At 41.3% G+C, this 13,405-nt stretch overlaps 1 protein-coding gene across 2 annotated transcripts in view; it reads left to right on the plus strand.

Moving 5' to 3' along the window:
• PDZD7 (PDZ domain containing 7) overlaps nt 1-13,405 on the plus strand; it is a 133,776-nt gene that overhangs the window by 21,546 nt on the left and 98,825 nt on the right. For both annotated transcript variants that reach the window (XM_075352312.1, XM_075352313.1), the window contains exons 4-5: nt 5,265-5,439; nt 11,015-11,191. In XM_075352312.1, the coding sequence (XP_075208427.1) occupies nt 5,265-5,439; nt 11,015-11,191 (352 nt within the window). The remainder of the gene's footprint in view (nt 1-5,264; nt 5,440-11,014; nt 11,192-13,405) is intronic.

Raw genomic sequence — 13,405 nt, forward strand, 5'->3', positions numbered from 1 at the left:
CCATCTCTTTCGATAGGGTTGGAACAGATTATTGTATATCGTGTATTTTCCAATTCGTGGTGCATGGATAACATCTTGATTACTTCAGAAATATTTGGGACAGTATCACTTTTCCATTTGGCCAGTAAAAGTTGTTTGGTGATCAAAAAAATGTGAATCACAATCGGAATCTGCATTTGGTCTAGTTCTTCCATATCTATAGAAAGAAGCGCCATTTGGGGTGATAATTTGATCTTGGAATTCGTAATTCAATTAATTAGATTTGACACTTCTCTCTAGAGATGTCTTATCTTTGGGCAGTTCCATAGGATGTGGACCAACGTTCCTTTTTCGTTACAATTTGTCCAACAAAGTGGAGTGTTTTTGGGGTCTATGTTATGTAGCTTAGAGGGTGTGAAATCCCCTAAGATAGCTCTGATTGCAGTAAACTAAGGTTCCAGCTGTGATTCTCGCTGTAGGGTGTTGGGTTGTGCTACTCCATTCATACAATGCTTCCAGTTGCCATATACAGATCTGGCAAAAATTAAGAGACCACTTCCAAATTGTCAGTTTTTCTGATTTTTCTCTTTATAGGTATATTTTTGAGTAAAATGTAAATTGTTCTTTTATTCTATAAACTACTGACAACATGTCTCCGAATTTCCAAGCAATACATTTTGTATTTATTTTCTGAAAATGAGAAATGGTCAAAATAACAAAAAATGCATTGCTTTCAGACCTCAAATAATGCAAAGAAAACAAGTTTATAATCATTTAGAAACAACAATACTAATTATGTTTTAACTCAGGAAGAGTTCAGAAATCAATATTTTGTGAAATAACCCTGATTTTTTTTATCATAGCTTTCATGCGTCTTGGCATTCTTTCCACCAGTCTTTCACACTGCTTTTGGTTGAACTTATGCCACTTCTGGTGCAAAAATGTAAGCAGTTCTTCTTTGTTTGATGGGTTGTGACTATCCATCTTCCTCTTGATTACATTCCAGAGGTTTTTAATGGGGTTCAGGTCTAGAGATTGGGCTGGCCATGACAGGGTTTTCATGTGGTGTTCTTTCATCGACATATTGATTTGACCTAGCTGTGTGGCATGGCGCATTGTCCTGCTGGAAAAACCAGTCCACCATGGTGGTGGGAGTGTGATGATTTTGGGGCTACATGAGTGCTTTCGGCTGTGAGGAGGAGCAGGTCATTGAGGGAACCATGAATAATTCCTAGCTGTGTGCATGGCGCATTGTCCTGCTGGAAAAACCAGTCTTCAGAGTTGGGGAACATTGCCTAAGCAGAAGGAAGCAACTGTTTTTCCAGGATAATCTTGTATGGTGCTTGATTCATACATGTTTGTATACACGTCAACATTTTCACACAGACCGCATGTCAGTGTAGAGCATACGCTTGCACAGTGAATGTCTGTTTTTCTCCGGCAGCATGGATGTAACACGGACCTCACACTGATGTAATTAGTGTGACACGTGCTGGAGAAAACACAGGTCACATAAAAATAAAGACTTTTTATACTTACCTGTATGCGGCAATGCCGTTGTTTCCGGGCTCATTATGCTCATGAATATTCACTGCACTGACCGCGGACATTACCGGAAGTAACCGCAGTGCAGCAGACAGGTAAGTATACCAGCTTATGCTGTCCGTGTGCTATCCGGATGTCACACATATAGCACAGGGAGAGCACACGTAGAACACACATACGCACTTTCACCATGGACCATGAAACACAAGTGTGCTTTACTAAGAAACAAAAGTTCAAAATACCCATTTTTAAGATACCTTATGACTCCAACAACAACTTGAAAACAGGAGAAACGCGAGTCAGTATCAAAATATTCATATTTATTGATTGAAAAACATACAACAAGATTTTTAATATTAAAATATTGTGCTTAGTATCATAGTAATCAAATCTCAGTCAAAAAAGGCTAATCCGTAAGGTTCATCACAGGGTAAAAATATGTAATATAATATATTATATATCTTTCATATATTACTAATCATGCGTTTTTTAGACAAGCAAAAGACCAAAATTAGGAAGAAGGGGAAGAGAGGGCATAAGCATTTTATTTATGTTTTTATTTTTTTCCTTTTTTTCTCTCCTCTCAATTCCCCAAGATGCACGGGACAGAGGCCCAATGGATACCGCAGTTTAATTGTTAATCTATTAGGCCTCCGTCACACATCCGTGCCTCCGGTACGTGTTTGCCATGTTTTACACGTACCGGAGACACGTACACACGGGGACCTAGGTAATCCCAATGGTTAGGAGACATGTAAGTATTTATGACCAGAACGTGTGTCCGTTTCGTACTTACGTGTCTCCGTGAGTTCCATACGCTGACATGTCCGTGTTGCTCCGGCAGCACGGGTGTCACATGGCATGCAAAAATCAATTTTTACGAAACGGTAAAGAAAGTTGTTTGCATAACGGATTGATGCTGGATCCTCTTTAACAGATGATTACTTGACTTGTGAACTTAACCTAAAGCAGCTGGTTTGTTTAGAAAACCCTATTCCAAATACTTTATTAGAAGTTCGGAGTTACAGAGGATTTCCTTTTTCTTTAGGTGGGCTCCATCTACTAGAACCCCTAGATATTAGCTGAATATAGGGGCCAAGATGCTCACTGGTAGCTTCAAGGATTACCCAGGCACATCATTGTACATATAGTTGTGGTTGTTCTTGGTATACTGCTCTGTTACGCTTCTTGAAAGAACGGGGCTACACCGAGCTTCAGTACCAGGTATAGCCATAATCAATTGTGGATTTTAGATCTGATCCCCTTCAAAATCCACATAAATAAACTCTGTATGAACAGATCCTTAAGTTACATGATCCAGAATATCCCTGTATTAGGCCCCCTTCACACGTACGTGCCTCCGGTACGTGTTTGGCAGTTTTCTCATGTACTGGAGACACGTACACACGTAGACCTATGTATTCCTTTGGTTTAGGAGACACGTAAGTATTATCGCACGGACCGTGTGTCCGTTCCATACTTACGTGTCTCCGTGAGTTCCATACGCTGACATGTCCGTGTTGCTCTGGCAGCACGGGTGTCACACGTACCACACGGATGTAGTGTGGATGCGGTTCTGTGTGACACGCGCCGTAGAAACACACACGTCAGGTTTAAAATAAAAAAAACACACTCAACTCCACGAGCCCTGCAGTATCTGCCGCGGCTGTCCCCTGCATCTGTCCCCCAGTGAATTTGAACAACGCATCTTCTTCACTGGGGACCAGACGCAGCGTCAGCGGGACGTGGCCAGTGCCGGACGCTGTTATTCAGCACCGCAGACAGCTCTGGAAGAATCAAGTAAGGCGGGGCTTTCCGTTCTCCGTGTATTATTATGCAGTGGGGTTTCTTTGAGTATTTTATTCATTGAATACACAAAGAAATCGCAAGAGGGAAAAGGGAGATGATCATTTAAAATTATCCCCGATATAGGCGTACAGCTGCTCGTTGGAGGCCGCAGGGATAAAACAAAATTATTTTAACAGAGTAACAATTAAACCGTGGTATCCATTGGGCCTCTGTCCCCTGCATCTTGGGGAATTGAGAGGAGAGAAAAAAAGGAAAAAAATAAAATGCTTATGACCTCTCTTCCCCTTCTTCCTAATTTTGGTCTTTTGCTTGTCTAAAAAGCGCATGATTAGTAATATATGAAAGGTATATAAAATATTATATTACATATTTTTACCCTGTGCTGAACCTTACGGATTAGCCTTTTTTGACTGGGATTTGATTACTATGATACTAAGCACAATATTTTAATATTAAAAATCTTGTTGTTTTTCAATCAATAAATACAAGTGTGTTATACGCGGACGGGTGAAAGAGGCCTAAAAATGAGAAGGTTCTGGCTGCTACAACTATGAATGAATGAACAAAAAATAAATCCATAGATCACAACCTTCCCAGGTATAGCGGGACAGTCCTGGATTGGGGTCTACGTCCTGCTGTCCTGGGCGGAATGTTGAATGTCCCTCACTGCCACCAAGCCCCCTCTGACACTTTTTCCTGCTAGTATAAAAATAAATGGTAAATGGGTGTGACTTGAGGGTTGTGGCTAGAGGCATGGCAAAATTTTTCCTCAATGTGCTATGGCACGGTTTAGTTTGTTCCTCTTTCTGTTCTGTAACAGTTTGGAGGTATGATGTTGGGTCCTCCGGATACTCTTTGTAGTGGCTCTTTATTATGACTAAATGATGAAAATTCTGACCGAGTCCCTATTTAAAATCTGAAATTTTGCAGAATTTTCTTTTTTTTCCCTAAATTAGAAATTTGAAGGGTATGCTCACATGAGGTGTTTTTCACATCGATTTCAGTATGTACTTTATTCCACGCTGAGCTGACTCACAATATGTTCAGCGATAAATTTTCCTTGTCATTCATATGAGAAGACATTTTTTTTTGTTGCAGATTTGAATACAGTTTTAAAAAAGTGACATGTTTAGGCTCTGATTCTGCGCCAATTCTGTCCATAAATTGCAGTGGGCAGCCACACACAAATTTACTAAGTCTAATAATACGTATGCATGCTCAGTGAATTTGATCCAGAAAATGACTTTATGCAGAAGGGGCAATAGTGCATAAGTAGAGTTGAGCGAGTATCTAACTATTTGTACTCGATATGCTCATAACGAGTAGTGTCTAATACGCACGTATTCGTTTCGAATAGTGAGTGCAATGCAAGTCAATGAGGAATACTCACAATGTAACGAGTCCCCTTACTTGGCAGCCAGACTGGCTTGCAAAGTCTCCTTAAGGAGAATAGTGTTCCCCCGTGGTCCCCACATAGCTTTCTCATGAGCCAGATCAGACACCCCCATACTTTGCACTGACGAGGGGCAAGCACCCCGAAACACCGTGTCTGCAAATTGGGATTCTGATCTGGCTTATATATCCTGAGTCATATTGCAAAGGATTGTTAAAAATCCACTTGTGACTTTTAGGATCGCTACTTCCAATAGGTGGCGCTGTGCTAGAGTTTGTCTCCTTTACTGGAGAGACAATTTGCACAATGTAACGAGTAACCCGAATGCCGCACTATTCACTACTCGCACGAATAGTACGGCATTTGGGTTACTCATTACTTTGTGAGTTTTTCCCCATTGACTTGCATTGCACACCCTATTCGGAATGAATACGCGAGTAGCAGACAGTACTCGTTATGAGCATAGCGAGTATGAATAGTTAGGTACTCGTTCAACTCTTTTCATAAGGTATAACACTCTTTTAATCCATACTTGCAGATCTCGCGGGGCTCTGCGTTGGAGATAAGATTGCAGAAGTGAATGGGATCAGTCTGGAAAGTATAACCATGGGAAGCGCTGTCAAAGTTCTGACCGGGAACAACCGTCTACGTATGATGGTGAGACGGATGGGAAAAGTGCCAGGGATTAAGTTCTCCAGAGAAAAGACCACATGGTAAGCAGAGCCGTACGCTTCACTCACATCCTCCCGCTCATTGTCAGCCATTCTAGGTAACCAAAAATCACAATGTATCACCTCTATGGACCAAAGAGACCGTGTCAAGTTCATTAGAGGATCACAGTATTTGGTTACACCACAGTAAAAGGGCTTCTGCGAGCGTGAACTCTGACCAGAAAACATGCAACTCGGAGACGTCCTGCTAAGTCTATGGAAATCTATTAAGTGCCGATTTAACCTTTTAAATGCAGGGTGCACAGCAGAGCTGTAACTCATTGCAACCAAGTCCATTTTAATAATATAATTATGTAATATTTATAATACAACCTCTATAAGTTCCTAGTTACATGTGGACGTAGATGTAGACGTATACAATTACACAGTAAAGGTGATAATGAATAAATCTACAAAGAAAAGTTTAGTTTTAAAATAAATATATCAGCAGGTTATAACTACAGAATATAATCTGACAGCAGCATGATGTAGGGATAGAGGTCCTGATTCCAGGGATGTATCACTTAGTTTACTGTTGTGTTAGTGTACGGTTCCACTTGCGCATAGCTTCCGATACGAGAGCATGAAATTCAGGATTTTTGCCTTCAGGAGTTAACACTAGAACTACTGAGGTAGTCATTTTGACTACTTTGCACTATGTATTTCTATATAGGTGTCACGAGTCCAGTAGTTCTAGTGTTAAAGGTCTGGTCTAATTTCATAAGTCTGCAGTCCCTCCATGTGTCGCTCCGTTTGTCTCCTTGCATATGTCCCTCTGTGTGTCCCTCTATGTGTTGCTTTATGTGTCCCTCATGTGTCGTTCTATGTGTCCCTCTATGAGTCCCTCTACATTTATCTTTTTCTGTCCTTCCATGTTTCGCTTTGTGTGTCCCTCTATGTGTCCCTCTTTGTCCCTCTTGTGTCCTTCTTTGTGTTGCTCTTTGTGTCCTGCCATGTGTCCCTCCATGTGTTGCTCTATGCTCCTCTATGTTTTGTTACATGTGTCCCTGTGTGTGTCTCTCCAGATGTTCCTCTATGTGTTGCTCTATGTGTTGTTCCATGTGTCCCTCTTTGTGTCCCTCTAGGTGTCCCTCTTTGTGTCCCTCTATGTGTCGCTCTGTGTCCCTCTATGAGTCCCTCTGTGTGTCTCTCTTTCTGTCCCTCCATGTGTCACTTTGCATGTCCCTCTTTGTGCCCCACATGTGTCCCACCATCTGTCCCTCTTTGTGTCCCTCTATGTGTCGCTCTGCGTCTCTCTGAGTCCCTAAATGTTTCTCTCTTTCTGTCCCTCTATGTGTCGCTCTATATATCCCTTTATGTGTCCCTCCATATGTCGCTCTGTGTCGCTCTATTTGTCCCTCCATGTGTCGCTCTATGTGTCCCTCCATGTGTCGCTCTATGTGTCCTTCTTTCTGTCCCTCCATGTGTCACTTTGTATGTCCCTCCATGTGTCGCTCTATATGTCGCTCTATGTGACTGCAGACTTGTGATTCCTCACATCGTGTGCACTGTGCACTGTTAAGACTCACCAGTATCAGAGACGAAAACGACGGTCATGTGTTCGTGAGTATGTAGTATGCAGACTCCGGGCCAGAATCTGCCTAGTGGATTTAGACTGGACAACGCTTTTAAGGGGGGCTTTACACGTTGCGACATCGCTACTGATATATCGTCGGGGTCACATTGTTAGTGACGCCACATCCGGCGCCGGTAGCGACATCGCAATGTGTAAAGCCTAGGTGCGACGATGAACGAGCGCAAAAGTGACAAAAATCGCTGATTTGTGTCACGTCGTTCATTTTCATAATGTCGCTCCTGCTGCAGGTACGATGTTGTTTGTCGTTCCAGCAGCACCACACATCGCTGTGTGTGAAGCCACAGGAACGACAAACATCTCCTTACCTGCGTCCACCGGCTATGCAGAAGGAAGGAGGTGGGCTGGATGTTATGTCCCGCTCATCTCCGCCCCTCCGCTGCTATTGGGCGGCCGTTTGGTGACGTCGCGGTGACATCGCTGTGACGCTGAACGCACCTCCCCCTTGAAGGAGGGATTGTTCGGCGGTCACAGCGATGTCGCCGACCAGGTATGTGCGAGTGAACCTGCCATAGCGATAATGTTCACTACGGCAGCAAACACCACATATCGCATGTACGATGGGGGCGCTGGACATCGCCAGCAAAATCTAGCGATGTCGCAACGTGTAAAGCACCCCTAAGAGTAAGCAGCATTATTGAGGGTGCGTCCACATAGGTGCGATATACAGCTGATATTTCGCAAATTTACACACAGAAAATCAGTGTAATTAAAATCAGCAGTGGAAAATAACCAACGCTCCTGACTCGTATTCTACATATCGGTTTATGCTGCCGATTTTCAGTGAGGACTTCACCCGTTCCAATTCAAATGGTCATATCTGTGGCTAATATACAGTATTTGTGAAAGGCAATCTGTAGTACTTTTGGGGATTTTTACTGCAGTTTATGGCAGAAAATCAATTTTGTGTAGGTATACCTTGGTTTTCAATTTTTGAAGGGCCCCAGGTCCGCATAGCAAACGACATTTTTTTATGATATAAACTAAATGTACAGGTCCACACATACAGCAGAAGGGGCCTCATTGCAAAAAAACAAAATGAGGCCCTTGCTAGTGCTGGTTAACGCTGTTCCTTTCTCCACGCTTTTGTATCATTGCCATTAAATTTGTTTAGAAGGATTAGCTGGAATTGGGCCTGCAGATCATTTTTTTAATGAAATAACTTTGCAATAGATCTTGGTCAAAAACCTCCTACTGTTTTATGTTTACAGCTCACATGCAGAACTATGTGTCTCAGTGATTTCTTACTAGAAACAAGCCCTTGGGCATTCAGTAGTTAAGGAAAAGTAGGTGCAGATGGAAGGGATAATGACTGCATGGCCTGACTACACAGACTTTTTTAGTAGTCTGTTACCATGGAGACACATACAGTTAGGTCCAGAAATATTTGGACAGTGACACAAGTTTTGTTATTTTAGCTGTTTACAAAAACATGTTCAGAAATACAATTATATATATAATATGGGCTGAAAGTGCACACTCCCAGCTGCAATATGAGAGTTTTCACATCCAAATCGGAGAAAGGGTTTAGGAATCATAGCTCTGTAATGCATAGCCTCCTCTTTTTCAAGGGACTAAAAGTAATTGGACAAGGGACTCTAAGGGCTGCAATTAACTCTGAAGGCGTCTCCCTCGTTAACCTGTAATCAATGAAGTAGTTAAAAGGTCTGGGGTTGATTACAGGTGTGTGGTTTTGCATTTGGCAGCTGTTGCTGTGACCAGGCAACATGCGGTCTAAGGAACTCTCAATTGAGGTGAAGCAGAACATCCTGAGGCTAAAAAAAAAGAAAAAATCCATCAGAGAGATAGCAGACATGCTTGGAGTAGCAAAATCAACAGTCGGGTACATTCTGAGAAAAAAGGAATTGATTGGTGAGCTTGGGAACTCAAAAAGGCCTGGGCGTCCACGGATGACAACAGTGGTGGATGATCGCCACATACTTTCTTTGATGAAGAAGAACCCGTTCACAACATCAACTGAAGTCCAGAACACTCTCAGTGAAGTAGGTGTATCTGTCTCTAAGTCAACAGTAAAGAGAAGACTCCATGAAAGTAAATACAAAGGGTTCACATCTAGATGCAAACAATTCATCAATTCCAAAAATAGACAGGCCAGAGTTAAATTTGCTGAAAAACACCTCATGAAGCCAGCTCAGTTCTGGAAAAGTATTCTATGGACAGATGAGACAAAGATCAACCTGTACCAGAATGATGGGAAGAAAAAAGTTTGGAGAAGAAAGGGAACAGCACATGATCCAAGGCACACCACATCCTCTGTAAAACATGGTGGAGGCAACGTGATGGCATGGGCATGCACGGCTTTCAATGGCACTGGGTCACTTGTGTTTATTGATGACATAACAGCAGACAAGAGTAGCCGGATGAATTCTGAAGTGTACCGGGATATACTTTTAGCCCAGATTCAGCCAAATGCCGCAAAGTTGATCGGACGGCGCTTCATAGTACAGATGGACAATGACCCCAAGCATACAGCCAAAGCTACCGAGGAGTTCATGAGTGCAAAAAAGTGGAACATTCTGCAATGGCCAAGTCAATCACCAGATCTTAACCCAATTGAGCATGCATTTCACTTGCTCAAATCCAGACTTAAGACGGAAAGACCCACAAACAAGCAAGACCTGAAGGCTGCGGCTGTAAAGGCCTGGCAAAGCATTAAGAAGGAGGAAACCCAGCGTTTGGTGATGTCCATGGGTTCCAGACTTAAGGCAGTGATTGCCTCCAAAGGATTCGCAACAAAATATTGAAAATAAAAATATTTTGTTTGGGTTTGGTTTATTTGTCCAATTACTTTTGACCTCCTAAAATGTGGAGTGTTTGTAAAGAAATGTGTACAATTCCTACAGTTTCTATCAGATATTTTTGTTCAAACCTTCAAATTAAACGTTACAATCTGCCCTTGAATTCTGTTGTAGAGGTTTCATTTCAAATCCAATGTGGTGGCATGCAGAGCCCAACTCGCGAAAATTGTGTCACTGTCCAAATATTTCTGGACCTAACTGTAGGTCCATGTAGGAGCGGTAAACACTAGTGATGGGCAAATAATTTCTATTCGGGTTCGGATTATTCGTAACGAATCCCAAATTACTATTCTGGTATTCGTCACAAATAACAAACCTAATACAAGTCAATGGGGAACCCAAGGATTCTTCTGGGAAATCTTCAAGAAAAATGCTTGGGTCACCCTATTGACCTGCATTAGGTTTATTATTTGGGACGAATACCAGAATAGTATTTTGGGATTCGTTACAAATACTCCAGACCCAAATAGATTTTACATCACTAGTAAACTCACAAGATGCACAAGACGTTAAAATGATGCTTAAAGGTTATTCCCATCTTCAAGATCCTATCAGAAAATGTTGAAAGTATAATAATATTAAGAAATACTTCCAATTAGAAAAGTAGTATAGATCTCCTGATTAGCTATGTCACTTACCTCATGTGCAGGGCATTACAGGAGCTTATGTATCCATGGTTACGACCACTCATATAGTGACAGGGTAGAAAGGCAGTTTCCAGCACAATACGTATGGTAATAAAATCAAAAGTTTATTCCAAGGATTCAAATTTAAGCATAATCCATTTTTAAATCTAACATGTTTTGGGCTATGTGTGTCTTTACTCATAGTTACTCATGGTCGTAACCATGGATATCTAAGCTGCAATGCCCTGCACATGAGGTAAGAGACATGGTTATATCAGGAAAACTATACTTCATTTCTAATTGGAGGTATTTGTTAATATTCTTATTATTATTACACCTACTACATATTGGGAGATGGGAATAACCTTTTAATTTTTAGGGTTTTTTTATGTTTGCCATAGCGATAAGAAACTGGTTGCAAAAATATACATACCCTTTATGTATAACAGTCAATTAATATTATTATTAAGTTATTTTACCGAATATGTGATTGAGTTATCATTATATTAGATGATGAGTCTCCATATCTATAATTTCAGGGTGGATGTGCTGAATAAGAGACTTATAGTAGAGAAGGGGAGTTCGACGCCATCAGACAGCAGCTCTGAAGATGGGATGAGAAGGATCGTTCATCTCTACACATCCTCTGATGACACGTGCTGGGGGTTTAACATTAGAGGGGGGAAAGAATTTGGACTTGGGATCTTTGTTTCCAAGTAAGGGAATATTTCACAAGCATACGCTGTCATATTTTGCTTCATAGATTGGCTTCTTTAATACATTGATTTATAACACTTGTCATTTCTAAAAGGCATCTGTGCAGTTGGGTAACTCTAAGGTCATGTTCACACCTTCAGTATTTGGTGAGTTTTTTACCTCAGAATTTGTAGCCAAAACCAGGAGTGGGTGATAAATACAGAAATGGTGCCCGTGTTTCTATTATACTTTTCCTCTGATTGTTCCACTCCTGGTTTTGGCTACAAATACTGAGGTAAAACTCACCAAACACTCATTGTGTGCACGTGGCCTAACGGGTGCAGGGATTGCAGTCACACTTGGGCCTTGCAGACTCTTGATAGTTGAGGGCCCTGCTGGAGATTTTGCATTGGGGCCACAAGCTTCAGACTACAGTACTTTGCTGCATCTATGCCCACCATGTTACAATTGTGAAAGACAACTTTAAATGTTCTTTAAAGGTAAAAATATGACAAAAGGTTAATATCATATCCATCTTTCATTATATTAGATTGGGGTTTTTTTCTTTAGCAGTAGTTTTTCAGTTATTCTTCCAGATTGCACCCAATAATCTTGATCAAAATTTGAGACTGTATATTCTTTAGTCTTCACTAACTTTTGAGAAAACATGGGCCCATAAGACACAAACGGTAAGCTTAAGGCCACTAAACATTTTAGTGAAAAGTCATCTAAACCCGCCAATTTCATCAAGACCTCCCACCATTAAATGTGTATGGAGGCCTCCCGACACTCCCTCCTTAAATAATGTTCGTGTAAAGAAGGGTCAAGCAGTTAAAATTTTAATACCTATGTTTTTTTCTCTCAGAACATCTCCAACCTGCATACAGAATAATGGATCCAACATAGTCCTCCATACAGAATAATGGGCCTCACATAGTCCTCCATACAGTATAATGGGCACCACATAGTCTTCCATACAGGTTAATGGGTCTGACATAGTGCTTCATACAGAATAATGGGCCCCATATAGTCCAACATACAGATTAACGGGTCCCACATAGCTCTCCATACAGAATCATGTGCCTCACGTAGCCCTCCATACAGGATAATGAGCCCCACAGAGTCCTCCATACAGGATAATGTGCCCCACAGAGTCCTCCATACAGGATAATGGGCCTCACATAGTCCTTTGTACAGGTTAATGGGTTCCACATAGTCCTTCATACAGTATTATGGGCCCCGCATTGTTCTTAATACAGTATTATGGGCCCCACAAAGTCCTTTATACAGATTAATGGGTCCCACATAGCCCTCCATACAGAATAATGTGCCCCACATAGTCCTCCATACAGAATAATGGGCCCCACATCGTCCTCTGTACAGAATAATGGGCCCCACATAGTCTTCCATACAGGTTAATGAGTCCGACATAGTCCTTCATACAGTATTATTGGCCCCACATTGTTCTTCATACAGTTTTATGGGCCCCACATAGTCCTTAATACATAATAATGGGCTCCACACAGTCCTCTATACAGTTTTATGGGCCCCACATAGTCCTTAATACATAATAATGGGCTCCACACAGTCCTCTATACAGTTTTATGGGCCCCACATAGTCCTTAATACATAATAATGGGCTCCACACAGTCCTCTATACAGAATAATGTGCCCCACAGAGTCCTCCATATAGGATAATGGGCCTCACATAGTCCTCTGTACAGGTTAATGGGTCCTACATAGTCCTTCATACAGTATTATGGGCCCCACATTGTTCTTAATACAGTATTATGGGCTCCACATAGTCCTTTATACAGATTAATGGGTCCCACATGGCCCTCCATACAGAATAAGTATAATAATGGTAGAATAATACAACCAGTCTGTGGGCCAGAGTTTGACATATGTGCTTTAAGCTATTGTAGTGTTATTTTTATTTATTTTCCCTTGCTTAGACAATAAAAGCTTATTGATGCAATGACCCAAAGTTATATTGAAGTATGGTCTTCTAAGAGGGGTGGCCTTAGTAAAATAGATGGTTGGTATGCATTAGGATTTCATTGAACTAAAAGTTCATCACAAAAAATCTTGTCTATATGAAGAGGTGGTCTTTAATAAAGAAAGGTCTTATTTTGGGCAGGTTTCACTGCCAACATGATCAGAAGCATTGTGATCAATGATATTTAACTTAATAGATATACAGCTTACTTCTTGATAGGATCATGTTTTGTGCC

The sequence above is a fragment of the Anomaloglossus baeobatrachus genome, chromosome 5 (genome assembly GCF_048569485.1).
Source record: "Anomaloglossus baeobatrachus isolate aAnoBae1 chromosome 5, aAnoBae1.hap1, whole genome shotgun sequence".
Classification (NCBI taxonomy): domain Eukaryota; kingdom Metazoa; phylum Chordata; class Amphibia; order Anura; family Aromobatidae; genus Anomaloglossus; species Anomaloglossus baeobatrachus.